The sequence below is a fragment of the Tachypleus tridentatus genome, chromosome 2, assembly GCF_004210375.1.
Source record: "Tachypleus tridentatus isolate NWPU-2018 chromosome 2, ASM421037v1, whole genome shotgun sequence".
Lineage (NCBI taxonomy): Eukaryota > Metazoa > Arthropoda > Merostomata > Xiphosura > Limulidae > Tachypleus > Tachypleus tridentatus.
The window spans coordinates 151,524,614-151,550,223 of NC_134826.1; the positions used below are offsets into that span (position 1 = coordinate 151,524,614).

At 33.5% G+C, this 25,610-nt stretch overlaps 1 protein-coding gene across 1 annotated transcript; it reads right to left on the reverse strand.

Annotated features, from left to right (window-relative positions):
- Positions 1-1,174: 1,174 nt before the first annotated feature.
- Positions 1,175-25,593, reverse strand: LOC143236759 (uncharacterized). The gene is made up of 9 exons (XM_076475266.1): positions 25,417-25,593; positions 21,253-21,406; positions 17,223-17,349; positions 16,899-16,964; positions 13,832-14,007; positions 10,243-10,385; positions 5,800-6,075; positions 3,111-3,328; positions 1,175-1,455 (listed from the first exon to the last, which is right to left on the reverse strand). The coding sequence occupies exons 1-9, from the start codon at positions 25,480-25,482 to the stop codon at positions 1,245-1,247; spliced, it is 1,437 nt and encodes a 478-aa protein (XP_076331381.1). The 5' UTR covers positions 25,483-25,593; the 3' UTR covers positions 1,175-1,244.
- Positions 25,594-25,610: the final 17 nt, after the last annotated feature.

A 25,610-nucleotide genomic window follows, 5' to 3' on the forward strand; every position in this document is an offset into this window, starting at 1 on the left:
CGGTTTATGATTGGGATCTAACACTCATACATGAAAATACATTCAAAGGATTATATCATTGATTAAACAGTAAGCCATAGAACATTGTTATATATTTGGATAAACTGCATATAATGGAATCTGAAAGAAATCCAAAGTTACATCTAGTAATATTTTTAAATGCACAAAATTCTCATTCCACAAAAGTGATTTGGCTAGAGCTCCTTGTAACTAGTACAAATTATCGTTTGTCACTGAAGACTCTTGAAACATTGCATGACACTAAATAGATAAACAGTGTTGAGGAAAACTTTCATCAAAACTTCACACCTAAGCCTTTTTAATTGCACCTTTTTGCTCTATAATGCCACAGTCACAATACAAGCAGGGGATTGTTTAAACAAATTTCAAAAGATAGTCACGAATCGACAAATGCTATAATATTAAAATAAATTGCCACATCAGATCTGGTCTGTCTGTCCTCAGATGAAATAAACGTCTGGGATCACTTGGGATCTGTAAAACTCAGATTAGATAAAAATGGAAATATAGGACAATCAGTTAATCAGTAAAGGCTTATCAGAACTTATTGAAATAACATGGTGGGCAGTCTGTTGTCAATATTATCTTGAAAGGCTTCTTCTAAACTAAAAACGGATGTCTCTCATCACCAAATCTTTTGTTATTATGTTTACTAGTTTCCTAATTTAGTACCAATAGGCCAGACTATAGTCAGCTACTCAACACCACTCACAATCAAGCCTTCAGCTATTCTTTTACTAACAAACAATAGGATTGATTGTCACATAATAATACCTCTGCAGCTGGAATGAAGTGCACATTTGGTGAAGGGAGTCAAAACTACAACTCGCAAATTGCTGGTTTGGTGCTCATTGCAACCAAGCTATTATATGTATGTATAGTTTAAAACACTGTTATACAATTGGCTGCAGAAATGTTTTATTTCTAATATAACATTCATTCGAAAATATTCAACAAATATAGGTTTTATTACACGTCATTTAAATGCAACTTCTCAGTTTTTTGATAATCCACAAGTTTTATGAGGTAAAAGTTAAAATAAACTTGTATTTTAAGTGAATAAATATTTAAATCTTTTTCCTGAAAGGTGTTAGTGAAAATTCCAACATAGGCTTACTAAAAACTAACTAACGTAAGAGAAGATTATATTTAATGAAGTTCTTTTGTTTTAAAATTAGTGGAGTAAACGAAAAGCCTGCATAATATGTCATGTTAAAATCACATCAATACAATCTGAATTTAAAATACTCACTTGAAAATCCTAATTGTTCCAAACTTTCTGAAGTGAAGATCGCCGAACATTGTTTTGTAACAAGTATGCCAACTGTAAAGAGGATTTGGATTTCTTGTAGTTCATCGGAAATTATAGCTTCTAATACACTTGGTGCTGGTGCATTGACTCGGAAAATTGGAACTGTATTTTCCCACATTGCTCTGTAAAATAAATGAATAAATAAAAATAATAAAATATGGAACACAAATAACGGTTATAACTGTAAAGAACCACGCTTAATCAACGAGAATTAAAGTGAAAGAGATATAGTTTTACAGCCCTACTGTACCTACGACTTATAGATTTGCCGAACTTACATGGATGGTAAGGCTTAAGAACCACCACGGAAACAAATATGATTACAATTTCTAACATTTTAATTACTGATGATTAGTTAAATTTTTCTTTAAATGTGATAATAAACCAATATGATTTTTGGTACTTGGGTAGTTCGTGACACTATACCAATGTGATTATAAACCAATATGATTTTTGGTACTTGGGTAGTTCGTGACACTATACCAATGTGATTATAAACCAATATGATTACAATTTCTAACATTTTAATTACTGATGATTAGTTAAATTTTTCTTTAAATGTGATAATAAACCAATATGATTTTTGGTACTTGGGTAGTTTGTGACACTATACCAATGTGATAATAAACCAATACATTTTGGGTACTTGGGTAGTTAGTGACAGTATCCCAAGTGGGTTTTATGTTTTGTGTCCTTGTGATGACTTCATTTCAGCATTCTAAGCATAATAGATTTTGAAGACAAATATAAATTTGTAGTATTTGCAGCTAAAATGTCTGTTATGGATCCACCTAATTCATCCTTTTCTTTATGCTCAAACTGTAAATTGTTTTTTGTAATTTTCTAAATGATATTTAATTTTTTATTGTAGTTTAAGTGGATAATTAAGTAAGATATGTGATCCACAGTGCAAAAGCACTGAAAACTTTTTAACCACCAAATTATTTACTAAGTATTCGGCATCATACGACAAAGTAAAGCTGTGAACATACCATTTACAGTCCTGTTATCGGATTTTGTCGAATGTTAGATTTTAATAAATAGATACATAGTTAATGAAGTAGCATTAGTTCTTTGTCACAATAAAACTAACATAAACTACCTTAGCTTTTTCATTTCACTAGTTACTGCTGTTAAGTAAGAAGTTATGTTTTAAAAAATAAAATAAATTCAAATCATGTACATAATCAAAACAAAGTACTGAGGTTAAACATTTTAGGTTAACTAAGTGTTAAGAGTGACAATAAGTGGCTAATACAGTAAAACACTATATGGAACAATAAACACCTCAAATATTTGAATAGTTTTCGGCTTAATCCATTTCTTTTGAACCAGTACATGTATTTAATGTATTCATAATACAGATATGCTACTAATCACGTGTTAGACATAGTTAATTTACTTGACATATAGAAAATCACTTCAGTAAACATTGTATATACAAAAACGACTTCTTAATAGCTTTAAAAAATAGTATGAATCTAACTTGTTTAAGTAGCAACTGGACAGATTTATGTTATATGGAATGATCATAAACCTTACACACACAACAGTTTTATACACACATTATTCATGTGAAATGTGACAACCCAAACATTTATCTTAACATCATTAACTGATATTAGATTCTCTACCTTATTTAAATAATTAATTTTCTTGTGTATGTTAGAACTAGAGAAACACCAAAACATAATAAAATGGTACACCTGATCAAACTATTTATAGTTTAATACTAATTAACCTTAGCTTACACATAAGTAAAAAATAAACATTTTACACTATAATATCAAGATGTGGCTCATCATCTTTGGTCCATGACTCATCTAATAAAAGCAATTTATAATCCTGGCACTGAAATATTTGTGGGAAATGACAACGAACACTTGAATGTTCAGTCAGTGCTGAATTTTCTGAAGAAATGAAGAAACTAAGTGAACTTGAAACATGAGCACACTTAAAGGATGTTGACGATATGTTCTTGACTTCTGCAGTTAACTGGAAATAAAAACTTGTAAATCACCTTTTGTGAAGAACTAAGTATAATTTCTCATTATAACATACAATAATAAAAACATTTCAATTCATCTACATCATCTCAAAACAAATATTTTAATGTTAAATAATCCATTTTCACTTTATTTTAAAGAATACTCAAATTAAGTTATGGTTGTATCAAATACAGTATTCTGAGTAGAATATTTTTATAATAATGGAATATGCAAAAATGGTTTTAAAATATACAACTGGAGTTGCATATAATGGTCTTCATTTAAACTGCATACAGGTAAAAAAAACATCAGGATAAAATTTTATACCTCTGTTGAATAAGCTCTTAGAACTGAGTTCTTCTGACCAGCTGGACCTACCTCACAAAACCTTGGTTGAAAATTTAGAAAAAAAATAAAATATAAACTATTATGGTTTATAAAACTGACAAGGTTCAGACTGACTGTTTGTGTGGCTTCACATGAAAAAATGATTAATAATATTTTTTACAAATCTAATTATTTATAAATAATGTCCTAAATTCGCCAGCCAAAGAAACTGGTGTTATATCATTCTTTACTCTAACTTGTACCAAAAAACTTTAAGAGAACTTGAACAAACCAGACAGCAATCAAAGTTTTGTAAAAAATATACTTTAAGTATGTCAGTACTTCAACTTTATATTTACATTTTTTTTAAATTGTAAAACTTGAATTTCACCAAACAATAAAATGAGACCTAACTTTTCTTGAAGGTTTGTTTTTTGGAATTCAGGTTATTGTAACATAGGAACATGTGTCTTTATATTGTATACACTATTTCTCAATTATATAAAGTCAGTTATTATCATATCAGCTTGTATACTTATGCATATTTACATGTTAATTCTCACAAAATACCTCTCAGAGAAAGTAACAACCTCACAAACATTCAAATATGGTGGCAGCATTTTCACTACATGCGATATATTCATGACTTTGAATGTTGACACATTTATGTATGCATTCTTAATACTATACTACATACATTCATTGATTTGTAAACGTACACAAACTACTCAATGATATTAATGTACTTTAATTTTTAAATTAATAATAGATAACTCATATGCTAACTGTTTAGATTTAGACATTATGTCAGTAAATATCAAAATAAAATTGGTTATTTTTCATAAAGGCATTGAATTTTCCAATTCTTGGTCTACTCACGCCTATTAATGTAGTGCCACATATGGTGCTTGAAATATAAAGAATATATGAGAAATACACTGAAAAACATTGATTTCGAGTGCATAATCGTGTTACAAAATGTTGCACTTGTGGTAAACTTCATAAGTCTTGCTGGTAGGGTATGTAAAGATAATATTTTTTGTAGGCTTTAAACAGTAACGTTTGAAAAATAAAAAAATATTAAATTATTGTATTAGTATCGTCAAAATCCCTGTTATTTAGTAGGGTCTCTGAGTAAAGTATATGTGGGTTGAAAAAACCCAGTCCTATTAGGTGAAACGACTTGTTTTTCACAATTCAACAGTTTGGGAAAAATTATTACTTATAATTATTACTTCAAGCCACTTATAAAAAACTGTCAGAATTAAATAGAGGAGAAAATCCTGTTTCTACTGATTATAAACAAGAGCTACTTTGTAGAAAGTGGTCCTAAATAAAAATTTGGAAAAAAATTGTTGTAAGAAACAGAGCCAATCTTGTAGCTAAATATATTGCTTTCTCAGCAAATCATAGAGTTAGAGGTTGTTATTTTAAATTTAGCTGGTCAGTATCTCAAATTTGAGTTTTTATTTCATTAGTTACTTGCACATGTTCTATGGTAAGTACAGTGAAATAGTAACTGACCAATAGGAAAACTGGATGTGTTAGGTGGCACACAAAAATGTCATTATTCTACTTCAGAAATTCTTAGAAATGTTTAACGTGAAGGTTGGGAGTACAATAATTGCTCAGAATGTGATGTTATATTTCTATATGAGAGGATGTAGTTTTATATTGAGACACCATGTTAGAAAAGACTGGAATTTTATTCAGTTATAAAGGTTTTTATGTACTTCTCTTCAGGAATTCTGATCTTTATCATTCCTTGATCATCTTTTCTCTTCTTCAAAGTACCAAGAGGTGTCTGGTAGAAATGAGGAGAATTTTATTGAGTTGATAAGCAGAAATCACCAGCTTTTTCCCTTCTGTATAGAATAATTTAAAACAGAGCCCACTATATTAAATCTTCTATTAATTTAATGTGACAAATAACCCTTATTTCAAACTTGTTTTTGTTTAATAATAAAATACAGACTTACCTATACACTTGTTGTTTTCTTTAATAACGAACTACAGATTTTCCTAAACAATTGTTGTTTTGTTTGATAATGAACTACAGACTTACCTATACATCTGTTGTTTTATTTAACAATGAATTACAGACTTAACTTTATATTTATTTCTTAGTTCAATGATGAAGTACCGACTTACCTCTGTACTTTTGTTGTTGTAAACAGTTGTGGGAGTTATTTTTGCAACATAGTTCTTTCTGAAATCAAGTTGTATGAATTTTAACGTCTTTTCAACAAATAACAATTCATCTTCTGAAGAAACATCATGTACTTGGCACTCAATCGTGGCATTGGTACTTGGCCAAAAGTACATATCACTTGGAAATGAAGGACAATCGTTGTATAACTCAGCTTTATAATGCATATAATTTCGATATAACATGTTTGGAAGACTATCGAAGGAATATGATGTTTTCTGTAAATTATAAGTCAATCAGTAAAAAATGATTTATAGCTAACACACGTACACACGCAAATACATATATGGCAAACAAAACGGTCAAACCTATTTTCATAAATCTAGCTGACAAATATGGTAATGTGATTTCTTTTATCATGGAGTTTATATGATAAGTATGCATCATCAAAATCAATGGAAAAAATAACTAACATTTTCAGTTGAAACCAATCAGCACAAAACACGAAATTATATTTTACTTTCTAAGAGCCAGCATTAGAAAGTCAGTCAACACTACAAATTCACCAATTATTTTAACACAAAACAGTGACTTCAATGTCTGGTAATGAATAATAGAGACCAAAACAAACTTAACGACTGGAATAGCTCTTCCTTAAACTGAGATTTTCCAGATTATATGCTTTGAGGATATAAACGAGAGGTGGTGTTTTTATAAGTTACTATGTGTGAGGTAAAAATTACTTGAAAGAGTCTTAAGATAACGAACTGAAAACTGCCATTTTAAAACCAAACAGATCAAGAACATTAGAAGCAAAAACTAAACGAATTTTTAAGACTGTTCAATAGTGATATAAAGAAAATAACAGAAAACGTATAACTGATAAAACCAAGAAGAGTCACAAAACACTCTAGAGAATGGTTAAATGGTGTAGAATAATATATTCAGCAGAGATAGAGTGCTGAGAAAATGGTAAACTGGGATACATTAACTTATCCAGCAGAGGTAAGGAACTGGAGAAATGGTTAAATGAGATACAACAGTTTATCCAGCAGAGGTAAGGAAATGGTTAAATGGGATACAACAGTTTATCCAGCAGAGTTAAGGAACTGGAGAAGTGGTTAAATGAGATACAACAGTTTATCCAGCAGAGGTAAGGAAATGGTTAAATGGGATACAATAATTTATCCAGCAAAGGTAAGGAACTAGAGAAATGGTTAAATGGAATACAATACTTTATCCAATAAAGATACAAAGCAATTTGTTTCAGTAAAAATCTTCTGAAGTAGGAAGATTTGTCACACGTACAAATAGTGATAGTAATAAAGAATATTGTAGTAATACAGTTATAAACTTCATTATGAAAGTAAAAACGTTTTGAGGATAATGTACTAGACAGGCAAGCTTAGCCAAAAATAAAATATACTGCAAACAATACATATTTATCTGATCATTAATAGTATACAAATACTCAATGTTATCAATTATATTTATAGTACAACAGTTGAATACGTTAATATCCAATAGAAATATAAGGCATAAGCTTATAGATTCATCTCATGAAGTCATCATCCTCAAAACTCTACCAAAGGATAAAAAGTTTGACACTAAATTGTAATTGTCTTCAAATCTGTCACAAAAATAAATATTGTAATTAATCACTTTTTATAGTTTTATCTACAATGAAGGAAACATTTGACTTTTTCTGCTTTAGTGCAAAGCTACTCAGTGTGGCCCAATGCTCTGTCTATGACACTGAGCCAAACTCTGGATTTTAGCCCAGTAAGTCATTAGATTAATTACTGATTCACCAAGGAACAAAATGTTTGATAAAGAACCTTTAGCTTAAGGCTCTATTTTGTGTTAAGAGTAATCTATGCAAAGGGTTGATTCCACTCTATCCTTCATGTGGGAAATCAAACCACATGTTTTTGCACTGTTAAGTTTGTAAACCAAATACTGACTCATTGTGTCATTAAGCCAGAGGACCAGTGATAGTACAATTAAGATTTGATGCATGTAGTGAATACAGTAGACACCCAATTCTGTATCTTAATATTTAACTGAAATAAAGCTTATTCTAACAGCTCTGGTATCAATCAGAAATTCTATACCTTGTCAATAAAACTTCAAAAGGTATGTACCAAACCTAACCCAGCCCCAGAAGAGCTGGGCCAATTACAAGTTTTGGTGCAATTTATTCACTGCACTTCTCGACATCAGAGTTGCACATTAAACTATTATTATGTCAAATTACTGAACCTTACAAGTTTTTCTCATTGTTTTTATTGATTATTGTTATATAGAAATATCTCACAAAGCGTAAAAAGTGCTAGGCCTCAGTTTAGCAATTTATAAATATAAATAATTAAAGTTAGTGAGAGATATAGACTGTGTTTGTCAGTTTAGTTGAAAAGTTTCTTAAAGTGAATTCATCACATACTGTTGTAAGAACAGAATACAGAAAAATAAATTGTCCTATCAATTGCATTCTTGAGTAATTGAACAAACCTGTGTGGAGTTTGATTAAAAGAAAAAATTATTTAAAGCTACAGATACAGCTGTGGTAAGCAACAGTGAGGCACATTTTCATAAAATATATGTTTAATTTGTTTTTAATACACTATAAAACATGCAGACTGTGCTGTTGTATATTGTTGAAATTTATTGCTGACGAGACAAAGACACACACTGTAAAGAATGTAGTTCATAAATACATAAAACCTGACATTAGTGGGACACCAAAGATTATACAGTGGTAAAAGAAGACGCAAACGACAGTACAAGTTTGCCTGAATGTGCGCAGCTGTAGAGGTGGAGAAAATATTGTAGAGGTTACAACCACACCATATAACCAAGTTGACTGACCTTTATAAGTGGACAGAGAGAAATCAGCAACTTGGACATAAAAAGACAGTGATGTACTAATCAATGAGATCAAGGAAAGAAAGAAAGAAGAAATGAAGAGAAACGAGAGATTGACACGGACTATGACAAGTTAAAAGTGGTCTCACTGAAGTGCTATTAACTTACTGAGGAAGGTTTTTTCCAAGATGTTTACAGAAGTCAACACTGACACTGAAGAAACTGTACTTTAGTTTGTGGTATGTCTACAATAATACTTCACAAGGTGGACTGAAAAGTTCATCTCTGAATATAATTTTGAAGAACTGGCAGTACAACTACTATGTGAACAATATTATTATGCAGTTAAATAAAGTGTCACTGTTCCAAAAGGGAAGAGCACCGAAAGACATGGAAGAGTGGATCAAGATGGCAGGAGAGTTATACGGAAGCCTAAGGAGGGTGCAAACTTGATATATAAATAATAACCAGTGAAAATCAAAGCTAGATATGATTGGCCAGAAGCAGGATGCCACCAAAGATGACAAGAGATCAAACAGAGAAGAGATGCTAAGCTCGTTACAACATGAGACACAATTCAAAGGAGTGCAAATCTGTTATCAACAAGCTTCTACAGAAATCTCAACATAAAACAGCTGGAGCTACCTACAAATTTCGTACTGCTGCTACCATAACTTGTCAGATTCACCACAAAAAATGAAACGTTATTGATGGTTAGCTCAAAGTAGAAAATGGATTAACAATACCAGTGGTGAGTAGAGCATGAGAGAAACATAGAGAGGTGCTAATAAAACACAACGTAGTAGTAGTGAATACCATACTTTGATACCACAAGTTCCTTAAAAGGGGTTTTAACCAAACTTTAGTTGAATAAAATGTTTGAATATCAACAAAAGTAGAATCAGGTGAGAAGTTTTATGATGGAAGAATCTTTACGTGTTTTAAAGGTTCATAGTAATCATGAAAATGTGAGTGTTGTCAGTAATTACAACTCCTTTTTACCTATTACTTAGAACTTGATAACAGCTTCCACCGTTTCCTTCTGTTTACGTTTTGAGCATTACAGTTTCTGTACTCTGTTTCAGGAATTCTACTTTAAAATTTTTGTCTTTAATTTTATTGCTTTTCTCTTATTTTATTAACTGTTTGAGATTAAAATCTGTATTTTGATTTCCTTAATACATTTAACACTTGAAGCCACACTATTAATTCCTATTAACAAATAAATTTCTTCATTTTCTTTTGTCTTTTGTACTCTTTAATTATTTTCACTGCTTCTCCTAATTCACTATTAAGCCTATTACAGCGCCATATTATGTGATAAAATACATGTTATATATATATATATATATATATATTAAAAGTAGTCTTTCAATAATTTAAAATGTCACATGCCAGTGTATGGAAAAATGATTATCTGTGTGTTGATATGCTTCAAATTAGCAAGAATATGTAAACAAAAATAAGTTTAAACCCAATTAGAGCCACAATATAAACCTCTGAATAGACTTTTTTATGTGGAAACGTTAGTCAAATGAACCAAAATGTTTGTAAATATACAAATCAGAAATGATACTTACACCAGAATTTCTAACACGAAATTTTATTAGTATTCCCTTGTCTACTTTCCACACTGAGATAAAAGTGTAACAAAAGGAATTACGCTTCCATGTGGTTAAAAAATATATTCCACGTTCAATGTAAAATTTCATGAAAGAAACAGCTGTGGAGAAAATAAAGACACCTTTAAAAACATTCATATGATGATATTTACAATTTTATCAGTCAGTCTCATAGGGCAATACAGTGTATAAAAGTAAAAGTACATCTATATTATCTTGCATAATTTATACAAAACATAATAACAGAATACGAATATGATACTTAGCTGATTCCAGTTAATATAACGACAAATCGTGCTGTGAACATAAGGTTAAACTTGTTACTGAAGACGGGAGTGAAACCATCACCTTAAGGTTATAGTGTTTGTCAAGAATCAGTGAATGAAATTAGAGTTAGACCAAAGAAGATTTAGTGAAATATATTTTTTCCTATATTAATTATTTATTATTATTATGTTTGTAATACAGTATATGTGACTACAATAGCTAAAAGAAAAATGAGAAACCTGAAAGTTTGTACCAATACTAAGTAGACGGTGTGGGTGTACATCTGGGTATTATTACTTATCCAAGCATGTGCGCGCCTGAGCATCTATTAATGAGGGAAGTTATTAAAAAAACACGACAAAAGAAGTGTGAATGTCATAGTCCCAAAAGAAAGGAATCTAGAACCCTGAAAATTTTACAACTATACTAAGTGGACTCTAAAAGTGTGCACCTGATTATTATAACTTTTCTTATCCACGTACGTGCGTACATGCACCTGTGTTTAATGGGGCAAGCTAGTGAAAAAAAACAGTTTTTTCTGTTTCTTGAAAACAATATGCTTATTTTTTTCCTACGCTAAAAAGGCTTCACAATACAAACACTTACAAAGTTATTTAAAATATGCCAACCTAATAATCAACGCGAAATAGGGTGTTTTCACTAAATATAGCATTAAAGTACATATAATAAAGTGTTCTTTTGGTACGTGTAAGGTTTTACAAGCGCCAAAGCCCAGCATGGCCAGGTAGGTTAGACGTTCGACTCGTCATTTGAGGGTCGCGAGTTCAAATCCACGTCACACCAAACATGCTCGCCGTTTCAGCCGTGATGGCATTATAAGGTAACGGATAATCCTACCATTCGTTGGTAAAAGAGGAACCCAAGAGTTGGTGGTAGTTTGTAATGACTAGCTGCCTTCTCTCTACTCTTATGGCCCGGCATGGCCAAGCGCGTAAGGCGTGCGACTCGTAATCCGAGGGTCGCGGGTTCGCGTCCGCGTCGCGCTGAACATGCTCGCCCTCCCAGCCGTGGGGGTGTATAATGTGACGGTCAATCCCACTATTCGTTGGTAAAAGAGTAGCCCAAGAGTTGGCGGTGGGTGGTGATGACTAGCTGCCTTCTCCCTAGTCTTACACTAGTAACTTAGGGACGGCTAGCACAGATAGCCCTCGAGTAGCTATGTGCGAAATTCCAAAACAAACAAAAAACTATACTCTTACACTGCTAAATTGGGAAGGGCTAGCGCACATACCCTCGTGCAGCTTTGCGCGATTTGAAATTCAAAAACAAACAATACAAGAGCTAAAATAATTTGCAAGTTTTACTAAAGATATTAATTTATATTTTACACACTCGCTGTTTATACTAATTATTTATTAATGATACCATAAATTCTACATTTCATTACCGTTTCTAACCTTGTTTGCAATTATTAGCATTGTTATCAACGGATATATACCTACAACAATATATCGCTATGACTTAAGGTTCCAAGATATTTGTTACAAAAATATTTATGAACAGATAAGTATAGTTATTGCAACAAATACAATATTTCTAGAATAATAGAAAACAGTTCTAATCGTATACACTGTAACATAAAAGTTCATTGGTCTTAGGATTAAGACAATATGGGCTTTTATTTAGTATAATTTATATTTGATAAAGAGACTTTTTATTTTGAATTTCGCGCAAAGCTACTCGAGGGCTATCTGCGCTAGTCGTCCCTAAGTTACTAGTGTAAGACTAGGGAGAAGGCAGCGAGTCATCATAACCCACCACCAACTCTTGCGCTACTCTTTTACCAACGAATAGTGGTATTGATCGTCGTATTATAACGCCCCCCACAGCTGAAAGGGTGGGCATGTTAGGTCTGTTAGGGATTCGAACCCGCGACACTCGGATTACGAGCCGAGCACCTCAACCACTTGGCCATGCTGAGCCTCATAAAGAAATATATTACATTGTAAGTTATGTTTCCTTCTTTAGTTTAGTTAAGGCTAAACATTACCTTACTTAAAACCGTCAGTAAATAAACTTATAATGTTATTCTACAGCCACAAATTAGACCTTATTATTAACAGAAACAATGATAAGCTTTTAATACTTTCTTTCGAAATTGTGTATTAAAGTTCATTTACATTCGGACCCAGCATGGCCAAGCGTGTTAAGGCGTTCGATTCGTAATCCGAGGGTCGCGGGTTCGAATCCCGGTATACCAAAACATGCTCGCCCTTTCAGCCGTAGGGCCGTTATAAATGTACGATCAATCCCATTATTCGTTGGTAAAAGAGTAGCTCAAGAGTTGGCGATGGGTGGTGATGTCTAGCTGTCACCCTCTAGTCTTACACTGCTAAATTAGGAACGGCTAGCGCAGATAGCCCTCGGGTAGCTTTGCGCGAAATTCAAAACAAACAAAACATTTACATCCACATTTTGTTTACCTCTGTTGCAATGAAGTGTGCGTGTAAACCAATTTAGATCGTAAAGTTCGAACGAATTTTCAGAAGAGACAAAAACCTACATACGATTGTAATATTTATTATTGTGTTACAATAATCTAGATTTGTAATATTTATGGAATTTTTTAGTCCTTTATAATTCACTAAAGTGTAACTTTGATAAGTTTAGGTATATAAATAACATCAGGGCATTGCGCCTAATTCATTATTCCATAATACACCGTGGACAAACTGTAATTATAATATTACTATTTTATTTTACCAAAACTAAATTTAAAAATACAATCTGTAAAGTTCAGGCCTATTTCATTCTTTGATTTGTCGTGCCACCTTTTGTGATCTTCAGTTTCGTGTATTCACAGCTAGAGTTAGGAAAACACACACTTAATTTAGTTAACTGTTTGTTTTTTTTTGTTTTTGGAATTTTGCACAAAGCTACTCGAGGGCTATCTGTGCTAGCCGTCCCTAATTTTGCAGTGTAAGGAAAGAAGGCAGCTAGTCATCACCACCCGCCGCTGGAAGGCGAGCATGTTTGGCGCGACTCGGGCGCGAACACGTGACCCTCAGATTACGAAGTGCACGCCTTAACGCGCTAGGCCATGCCAGGCCCGTTCAGTAAACTATATTGTTAGTTAAAACGGTGTAGACGCGAAACACCCATCACTATCATAATAGGCCTAACGGTGATTTAATTATCTTTCTGTAACACATATAAAAAAGGTAAATATTTCTGCTCAAATGGCAAATGGAAGCATTGTATGGTATGACATATAAATTTAAAGAAAGTTAAAATTGTTATTTGATAACATAGTACTCACAATTTATTGTTTCTAATTCTGTTTGGTTTTGGCATTGTCCATATTCATTAAGCGTAATCCCACTGAAAGGAATTCCATCACAACCAACACACTCGTTCTTGCCACCGCATACGTTACAGATATCAATGTCGTAATTTAGGCTTCTGTTTGTGTTTCCACCAACGCAGTGTCCACATCTGTGAAAAAGACACAATAGATCATAAAGCTTATAAAGCCTTCATATATATTTTTCTTTTCAGTTAATCAACGATTGTGTATTTGTGAATAATGTAAAGTTTTGTATATAACCGCCTTCTACTACAGTATTTTCTTTTCTATATGTTATATTTTTATGGGGGGCGAGATCGAAGACACAATATATTGGGAGGTGATCACTGTCAACATCCTTTCCCACTTGAAATTTTATTATTTTCTGGCTTAGGTTACATGTACACATACACAGGTCTAGTGTGTCACTGGTGTTAGTGGCATACGCTGTATGTGTAGGGGTGGTATCATTTAACAAAGCTATATTATCATCATCTATGAATTTTATTAGATTTCTACCATTGGAATTTGAGCTTCGGCATCCAAAGGTAACATTTTTACTATTTAAGTCCCCCATAACTATGGAGTTTTGGTTGTGGGAAAAGATGTTGCTAAGTAATGTTATATCTATTTGATTGTTAGGTGAGCAGTAAATTCCTGCTACGGTTACTTTAGTTTTATTACTTTGCAGAATGTCTACAGTAACATGTTCATTGCTACTGCTAAATTTAATTTCTCTTACTGAAAGCTCCACTTTGTAGAGCAACATAATGCCTCTGTTTTCATCATTTTTATTTGTTCTGTCTTTTCTTATGGTTGAATAATTTGGTATTTTAAATCTATTGTTATTGTATATTAGAGTTTCGCTTACTATTATAATGTGGGGGTTAGTTTCTTGTATTTGGTCTTCGATCTCATGTTTCTTGGAAGCTATTGCACCTTGGATGTTGATATATACTACTGTGAACATTGTGCTGTGAGCATGTAACCAGTTAGTGTTGATATTATGTAGGATATGTGTGCTGTGATGTTGATATATATTACTGTGAACATTGTGCTGTGAGCATGTAACCAGTAAGTGTTGATATTATGTAGGGTATGTGTGCTGTGATGTTGATATATACTACTGTGAACATTGTGCTGTGAACATGTAACCAGTAAGTGTTGATATTATGTAGGGTATGTGTGCTGTGATGTTGATATATACTACTGTGAACATTGTGCTGTGAACATGTAACCAGTAAGTGTTGATATTATGTAGGATATGTGTGGTGTGATGTTCATATATACTGCTGTGAACATTGTGCTGTGAGCATGTAACCAGTAAGTGTTGATATTATGTAGGGTATGTGTGGTGTGATGTTCATATATACTGCTGTGAACATTGTGCTGTGAGCATGTAACCAGTAAGTGTTGATATTATGTAGGGTATGTGTGGTGTGATGTTGATATATACTACTGTGAACATTGTGCTGTGAGCATGTAACCAGTAAGTGTTGATATTATGTAGGGTATGTGCTGTGAACATGTGCTGTTGATATATACCACTGTGAACATGTGTGCTGTGATGTGCTGTGAGCATGTAACCAGTTAGTGTTGATATTATGTAGGGTATGTGTGCTGTGATGTTGATATATACTACTGTAAACATTGTGCTGTGAGCATGTAACCAGTAAGTGTTGATATTATGTAGGGTATGTCTGCTGTGATGTTCATATATACTTCTGTGAACATTGTGCTGTGAGCATGTAACCAGTAAGTGTTGATATTATGTAGGGTATGTCTGCTGTGATGTTCATATATACTTCTGTGAACATTGTGCTGTGAGCATGTAACTAGTAAGTGTTGATATTATGTAGGGTATGTCTGCTGTGATGTTCATATATACTTCTGTGAACATTGTGCTGTGAGCATGTAACCAGTAAGTGTTGATATTATGTAGGGTATGTGTTGTGTGATGTTGATATATACTACTGTGAACATTGTGCTGTGAACATGTAACCAGTAAGTGTTGATATTATGTAGGGTATGTGTGGTGTGACGTGTTTTATGGAGATATTGATCAGTAATTCAAAACAGTTAGTTATAAATTCAAGCATCAAATACGAAGTTATTTTAAATATCAAGTTTAAACGACAACTGACGTCACAGAATTTACTACCACTATGAATGAAGGATAAATATTATCTTAAGATTATACTGTCCCTTGAAGATGTTCACATCATTTCATGTTTTATAAACTAATAATTTGTTTCAATCCTTCATTACATAAAACACCACAAGACATAAAACCATCTAATATTCCAAATATTAACCATAAGTTAGAAATAGCACTTCCGACGATGGCTCGAATACATTGCTGTAATCAATAAGTAATTAACAAACAGATCAGTTCGACTGAATTTCACTACTAAAAGTCTTAAGTCTGGTGTCATTAAATATTTGCCCTCCACAAAACACCCTAATACAGTCGTCAGAGTTTCTGGCAGATTTCTGAAGAGTTCCACTCGAAAACAAGAAACTTCTTGATTTATAAAAACAAACATCCAACAACAACACAGGTTTAACAGATTGTTTCTTTCATTTAATGTCTATTTTTTTGAGTGTCTTCACAGTCTCTAAGTAACTTTTGTACGTAGCCTCTTAGTGGCCAAGTGGTAAGTATGTAAGCTTGTACAATAAATTCCGGTTTCGATACTCACAAAAAAGAAAGCTCATGTTCACCTATTATTATTTAAATGTCGAAAGCTGGGAAAACATTTGAAGCCAATTAGCCTATTGTATGTATCGTTAATTAACATTCTAATTAATCAAAATTTTCTATATTAAATCAACTGAACTTTGTTGCTTTTATGCTGTCTAATATTCGAAACAGCTTTCGGGTTGGTGAGCAAGCTATAGTTAGGTAAGTTATCACAAGCTATCCAATAATATGATATTCAACCTTCTCTTTACTGAACTTATAGGCTGTTAAATAAAACGAAACTGAAAAATGTGATACAAAGTTGTATTTTATATTCAAATCTGGTGTATATCTTACCTGTTATTAACAGCTGAGCTATTTTTAGATCCATCACATAGTGTTATGGTATGTTCATCTTGTTTCCTGTTGAGCAATAATTTATAACATTTGTAACCAAACGTTTAGCCTAATGCCTAGATATAAATATATTACAACTAAAGTAACATTGATTTAAATAGTTGAGTGAAACAGAGAAGAAAAGATGCAGAAACTATGTTGATCATTATGTGAACAGGTCAACTTATAGTATGTACATCCAATTACGAATACACGATATTTAACGATATGGGTTAATAATATTTCAAGATGAAGTACAAAGTATAAAAAATGTCGTATTCTTACCTAACACAAACTGTATTTTTACCCAAAGTTACCAGGACATTGCTTTGTTCACAAGAACCAGCACAATCTGGTTGGATCACATTTCCTGTTGTGTCCATTCCACACCGCAAACAGTCTTTCCCACTATCTGTAACGTATGAATGTTAATTAGCAGTTACAAGTATATTAAATACCTTCTTAATATATTAATTACTTAACAGCTATAAAAACCAGAATAAGTTTGGAATTTCTGACATTCTAATGCTAAGATAGGGAGCCATACCATTTTCTTCAGTCTACTTTTATGGCGCCATTATAAAAATAATACGTTAAATTATTTCATTCAGGGTAACTAAATCTCTCTGTCACATCGGGTTATTTCCTGTGTCCGTTGAGGGGAAATGAACCCCTAATTTTAGCATTGCAAATCCGTAGACTTACCGCTGTCCCGTATAAAAAGTAAAAACCTTATAACATTAACCATTAACTACATAAATATAATAAGTATTACTCTTTAAGTGCCAAATTATAATTACACACTAACAGTACTATAATAATTACCATATGATGGCAAACCATGAATATAACAGTAGCATAAGATAACTTTTCTTCTATATTATTATGACAGATTTAGTGTTAATAATTCATTATTTAAAAAAAAAAAACTATTAAACTAATCATTTTTAGCCTAAAGATACTTGTGGGGTATGGTGGAATAGTACGAGTGGCTGAGTGTTATTCACGGTTGACTTCTGGAGTGTGGTGGAATAGTACGAGTGGCTGAGTGTTATTCACGGTTGACTTCTGGAGTGTGGTGGAATAGTACGAGTGGCTGAGTGTTATTCACGGTTGACTTCTGGAGTGTGGTGGAATAGTACGAGTGGCTGAGTGTTATTCACGGTTGACTTCTGAAGTGTGGTGGAATAGTACGAGTGGCTGAGTGTTATTCACAGTTGACTTACGGAGTGTGGTGGAGTGGTACGAGTGGCTGAGTGTTATTCACGGTTGACTTCTGGAGTGTGGTGGAATAGTACGAGTGGCTGAGTGTTATTCACGGTTGACTTACGGAGTGTGGTGGAGTGGTACGAGTGGCTGAGTGTTATTCACGGTTGACTTACGGAGTGTGGTGGAGTGGTACGAGTGGCTGAGTGTTATTCACGGTTGACTTCTGGAGTGTGGTGGAATAGTACGAGTGGCTGAGTGTTATTCACGGTTGACTTACGGAGTATGGTGGAGTGGAACGAGGGGCTAAGTGTCATTCACGGTTGACTTACGGAGTGTGGTGGAGTGTTAGTCAAGGTTGACTGTATGGCGGAGTGATACATGTTAAATAATGACTATGAGACTGATTTTCTAACAAATATTACCCGCAATTTCTTTAAAAAACAAATTTTAACCCTCAGCCAATATACAATACGTCCCCGAATTTCCCCTTATTGTCTCTCTTCCCTTTATGGGATCGCAGTCTCTACTAATTAGAAAACTCTCTTCCCAGATAAAAACTCTTTACTCTCAAAATCACCTTAGAATAATACACAGACCTATTTTCAGCATTAAAAACAGTTTCTTTTCTTAGATTGTAATAATTTCCATTTAGGATGGTAGTCTGCTATTCGACTAAAAAATTCCTCAATGGGTTATGTCACACCCTCTCAGTCGCACACAGGTAAATCTGATACTTTATAACGTTAAAAATTGGGTTTCGATACGTATGGTGAGCACAGTGCAACTAGGCCATTGTGAAACTCTGTATTTAATTACAAACTAACAAAGAAACAATGAGTTTTACAAGGCATTCGTGGTTAAGTTTCATCCAAATGAGGTTAAAAATCCGTTAAGTGTACTTCCTCAAGACGATCATTTAAGTTACTTTAACATTACCTGACCTGCTTCTGACAACATCAGATGATTTGTTTCACTATTTGTGTTAATAAAGATATTATTAGACGAGATGAAGTTCCATCATGGTCACGACCTATTGAAAGTTCATAAACTTCGAATGTTTGTTGTCCTTCAAACTCAACTACAAGAACTCCAGTCACATCCAGACCGTCACGTGCAATTTGTAGCGTTGGTTAAAAACAGTAGAGGCTGTGTCTCGTGACGTTATGAAATAGAATAACTTATTTATTGGTCACAATCTGCATTATTACTACTCTCTGATTTGGTGGTGTTTTGAATTTCGCGGAAAGCTACACGAAATTTACTGGGTACCAGTGTAAGACTAGAAGGAAGGAAGCTTGTCATCACCGCCTACAGCTAATTCTTGAGCTACTCTTTTACCAACGAATAGTGGATTGACCGCCATGTTATAACGCCTCCACGGCTGAAAGGGCAAGCATAATTGTTGTGACGGGGATTCGAACCCGCGACCCTCAGGTTACGACTCAAGCGCTTTAACCACTGTCCATGTCTAGCCTTAAAATACTGTGAACCTATTCGTCTTAAAATAAAACGATAACTTCAGTGTTTTATAACAAACACGTGCAAATAAAATACATCGATGTAAAACATGTTTAGATAGTTCGTTCTATTTAATACCTGACAGTAGAATCAGTACATATTTAATAACCCATTCTGCCAGCTTGTACCATTAAATGCTGAATAATAAATAATACATTACTTTATGATTAAAATAACGAATCGAATATAAATAACATACGAAAATTATAATGTTATTTAACTGGTCTAATAATTAATAGAAAATTATGTGATTATTCTTATTTATAAGTATTGTATAATTACACGTCAAGCATAGCGTTATAATTTAAACTGTTTGTAATGAACGCTATGTTTTATATGCGATATATATATTATGCATAGCTTAAAATAATTCTGATATTTGTAAGCTCTCAAGTTAGCTAAGAAATGCATGTATTGACACTATATAATAATTGGCTAGTTGGCTAAGAATTTCGTTTGTTTTGAATTTCTCGAAAAGCTACACGGGGGCTATCTACGCTAGCCAGCCCTAATTTAGCAGTGTAAGACTAGAGAGAAGGCAGCCAGTCATTACCACCCACTACTAACTCTTGGACTGCAGGTGAGCAGGGACCACGACTCGTAATTTGAGGGTCAGGATTCGAACCCCCTTCACACCAAATATGCTCGCCCTTTCAGCCGTGGGAGCATTATGCCACGATCAATCCCACTATTCGTTGGAAAAGAGTAGCCCAAAAGTTAGCGGTGGGTGATGATGACTAGCTGACTTTCTTCTTGTCTTACATTGTTAAATTAGATATGGCTAGAGCAGATAGACCTCGTGTAGCTTTGCGCGAAATTCAAAAATAAATAAACGTTTTCTTAACAAATTTAGGAATTATACTTTCACTGGGTCTTCATATATATATATATATAACTCTAGCAACAATTTACTTCAGAGACATCCTAAAACAGCGGTTATTGTATGAAATAGCAAGTATGGAGAAGTGTACACAATATTATTACAACACGTGTCTCTAAATGTTAAACTATGTGTTACATGTTACTGTTTCATGTACAAAGTCAAATTTACGAAGGAACTTTGGCTGAATATCATTAAACACCACTTTCTGTCATGATATTTAATTGATTAAGAACAAAAATAGATTAAACAGTAGAGTTTTTGAAAACTAGATGAATTATAATACCTTTTGAAATTTTGTTACGGATGTGACAACAAATTTTTGGACATCTGATTTGTAAACGTATGGAGTGTAACGGGTTGGCAAACTGCGTTAAATTATTTATATTTCTATATACGTGTAAAACTGTTAAAGTAAACTGTTTCTCTTTACTTGTCCTGAAAAATAGACGTAAATTAACGTAGAGAATAAACAACAGTAACTTCTGTACATCTTTAATAGTTTCATTGACCAATACCTCTTAACTTTGATGTGTTATAGTTTGTGTGTTGCTTTTCTCACGTAAAAGACATTTGTTATTACCATTCTTAATATGTTAAATTTGGAATGTACACTAATGACGAAAAATACATTTGTTATTAATTACATTACCTTTAAAAAAGTGAATTCCCTATAAAAGAATGTTGAATATATTGTACAAAACATACCATTACTGAGTCGGCAAGAAGTCCCGTCTCCACCACATACTCCACAAGAGTCGACCAATACAGGTTTGTGTGTTATTTTTCGCCCTGAACAATCTTTATATTCCAGAGAGAACAAAGAAAGGTTTTGTGCAACAGAAGGATGAGGAGAACAAGGCTGAAAAATTTTAAACAAGAAACCCGTTGACAATGTGAACTCTTCATTACATGATAGAAGTTCCTAAAAACATATTGAATTTTCTTTCGATATCGCAATAACGAAATTTAGTGTTCTAATCTTTTTTTTTCCAATTTGTAATAACTGTCGGTAAACATATCAAGTCAGTACAAAAACATTTATATTGGAATTTTATTTGTAACTGCACTTTACCGCCACGTTGTTTTTACGTGAGTGAAACATTTTGTGAAACCGCAGAGGTCACGTGATGTCATAGTTCCCCAACTTGCCACTAGAGGAAAGATGTTTCCAAGCGTATTGTCAGGGTATGAAATGTGGGAAGATGCTTTGTGAGGTTGGTGAAGGTATTATTAAATGTTAATCTGTATGATGTTACATAAAATTATTATAGTTCTTAACATTATATTTTTATTAATACTGACTTTTCTATTTACCAAAGGTAAAATTGAATATATAATTTGTGAGTAAAGACCTAATGCATATTTTATACAGCTGCTTTCTCTGAAGTTTTGTCTATACACAGCTTTAATCCATGAAACAATAAAATACATGTAGTCAAACAGTATGCATTAGGCCCCTACATGGTAGAACACCGATTGCCAAATTATGGTATCACTGATATAAATAAACTAACTTAGGTTATATATAGTAAATTAAAAGGATTCAAATAGTTCCATAAATATTCCTGTAAAGCATTAAAATTCTATATATTATCCCATGTGTCACATTAATTAAAGATGATATGATATTTCCAAACAAAAATAATTTATTATTAATAGTGTCTAAAGTGTTTCTATTTTCATATCTGTCATTATCAATAAGCTTCATTTCTGGATGTTATAACATTTTAATTTTATGGTCTTGTTTGTTTGTTTTTGAATTTCGCGCAAAGCTGTATAAAGGCTATTTGCATTAGACGTCCCTAATTTAGCACTTTAAGACTAGAGGGAAGGCCGCTAGTCATCATCACCCACCGTCAACTTTTGGGGTACTTTGTTACCAACGAATAATGGAATTCATAGTAACATTATAATGGCCCCACGGCTGAAAGAGCGAGCATGTTTGATGCGACGGGAATTCGAACCCGCGACTCTCAGATTACGAATCGAACGCCTTAACCCTCCTGGCCATGCTGGACCATTTTACGGTCTAACTGGATGGTAGGGTATTACTGACTTTATCGAAATAGCAGCCCTATTCGCAGCACTAGACTGTAAATCAATACCAAAACGTATTGTGTACAGTGAAATCAGTGGGGGGGACGTAAACCAATTTGACATATTTGTAAAGAACGTCAGTCAGCGTGTACAAACTGATGCATGCTATCCAACTATAGGAATGTGCTGAATCACACAGGCTGGGATGTCGTGTAAAATCACAGAGAATAAGATACAAACGAGGATGTTGTAGTTACCACTTTTTGACAGTTGCAGACACTTAACATAGTGGCTGTGGATAAGGAGTATAAATATTACTCCAAAATAAACTCTGAATGGTATGAACTCAACAACTGTATTAATATACACTGTTGGACAAAATCTTAAGGCCAATGAACATAAAGAAAAAAATATGTATTTTGCGTTGTTAGACTCAACCACTTATTTGAGTAGAGCTTCGAAAGATGAAAAGAAGAAAAAGGGAAAATAAAAATAAAAAAAGTTTTTAACATTTAATAGAGAAATTGTGAACACTATGAAATTAGCCTTAATACTAGCTGGTCAAAAGTTTAAGACCGTACTGAAACGAAGCGTTAATCGGTAAACACCTAACGAAATTTAGTCATTTGTGTTCAATCATAAACGTTGTCAACATCTCCCACTGACATCTCTTGTGTTACATTGGGTAAAACATGGCAAAAGATAAAAGTTGACAGAGTTTGAACGTGGTAGAATTGTTGAGCTGTAAAAGCAAGATCTCTCTAAACGAGTCATCACTGATGAGATTGAGCGTGAAAAATAATTTGTGGCAAATTTCTTAAAAGATACGGAACGAGAATTTCAAGTGGTCGGCCCAAGAAAATTTCGCTGGTGTTGATCAGGATGATTCGACGGGTTGTCCGGCAAGACATCAGCCGATCGTCGAACCAGACTAAGGCCCTTACGAATGCAGAATGCAGCTCAAGAACAATAAGACGGAATCTACAAGAAAAATGCTTTAAAAACCGCAAACGTATTTATAGGCCACATCTCCTTCCACACCACAAAATAGCTCGCTTAAAAATTGCTGAGAAGCACCAAACATGGGACTAAGAAAAGTGGATGAAGGTTTTGTTCTCTGATGAGAAAAAATTTAACCTGAATAGTTCAGATAGCTTCCAACGTTGCTGGCACGATAAAGATATCCCACGATAAAGATATACGACAAAGTTGAGGAGGTTCCATCATGATCTGGAGTGCTTTCTCCTTCCATGGAACAGTGGAACTTCAGGTTATACAGAGGCGTCAAACAGCAGCTGGATACATTGGCATGTTTGAGAGAGCATCCTTATTGATTGAAGGCCCTCACTTGTGTGGAATTTACCGGATCTTTCAGCATGACAACACTATAATCCACTATACCCGCAGGACATTTTGGTATGGTCTTAAACTTTTGAGTCTTAAACAGTTAGTATTTAGGCTAATTTCATAGTGTTCACATTTTTCCTATTAAATGATAAAAAAGTTTTTTTCATTTTCCCTTTTTCTTATTTTCATCATTCGAAGCTCTACTCAAATAAGTAGTTGAGTCTAACAACGCAAAAATGCATATTTTGTCTTTATGTTTATTGGCCTTAAGATTTTGGCCATGAGTGTATATCACTGGGGGGAATATCTCACGATGAAAGTAAACATTAGGGGGTAACAAAGTTTGTCATACACTGCTTGTACAAATGTTCTTGAATAAACTATTTTAAACAAAGATTTGGTTTATGTTACTGTTTAATATAAACTTGTTGTCTGGCATGGCTAGGTGGTTCGGGCGCTCGATTTGTAATCCGAGGGTCACAGGTTCGATTCCCTGTTACACCAAACTTGCTTGTCCTTTCAGCCGTGGGAGCGTTATAATGTGACTGTGAACTCCACTATTCGTTGGTAAAAGAGTAACCCAGTCGTTGGCAGTGGTTTGTGATAACTAACTGCCTTTCTATATTCTTACACTGCTAAATTAGATATGTCTAGCGGAAATACCCCAAATGTAGCTTTGCGTGAAAATTCAAAACAAACAAACACAAACTTGTGTAATGGGCTGTAGGTCCTTACTGATGGGAGATAAGGGCAGTCTCTTTAAGAACAGAACTATTTCATTAAAAATGCTTCGAATTTTGAAATAGACAAAAAATTAACTTAAAAACTCGTTAGTTACGAATTTTTAAATATGCAAATTATGAAACATTTTAGAGCAAATTGTGTTCAATATAGCATGTTTTTTCAAAATACTTTTACTGCAGCTTGTTCAACTGGTGCTCCCAATGGCTCAGCGGAATGTATGCGGACTTACAACGCTAAAATCCGGTTTTCGATATCCGTGGTGGGCAGAGCACATTGTGCAGCTTTGTGCTTAATTAAAAACAACAGCAATGTTCAATTAGTCCACTGTATAGTTTTATAAAAAATATTTTAAACTCCGTTTAGACGAACTTAGAAGAGTAAAAAAGGTCATCTCCAAACCTAGACTGAAGGTAGGAGACCATGTGGATTTATTCAACATATCAACCCACTGTCCTCTTAAATTAAAACGTTTATTGTATCTGTCTAATTATTGTAACATAAGCACAGCTCACATACAAATACATTTATTGATAATGACAGCTTGAAAACTTTAAAAATGTTTGAGGGGTGGATGGTAAGGGAAGTCTATAGAAATGCATGATTTAAGGTTCAGCGGTTGAAAGACGAGAGGAAAAAACATTATGATAAATCTGATAAAAACTGGCACTTCCATTTATTAGTACCATGTAAAGACATTGAATGTTATCCAAAATCATTTTGAAAAACAAAAACTATATTCACCCATTTTGTAGAAATTCCAGAATCAGACATATTCCAAGCTGAGTATATTAACAATGTGTATTTCATTGCCTCCCACTTGTTCCACCAGAGCCAACTTGAATTGGCACGGAATCTTATGTGGTCAGTAGCAGAAAGCAGGACAAAACTGTGGACGTTGGAGAACTCTGTTGTTTTGTGTAAATTATTTAAAGTAC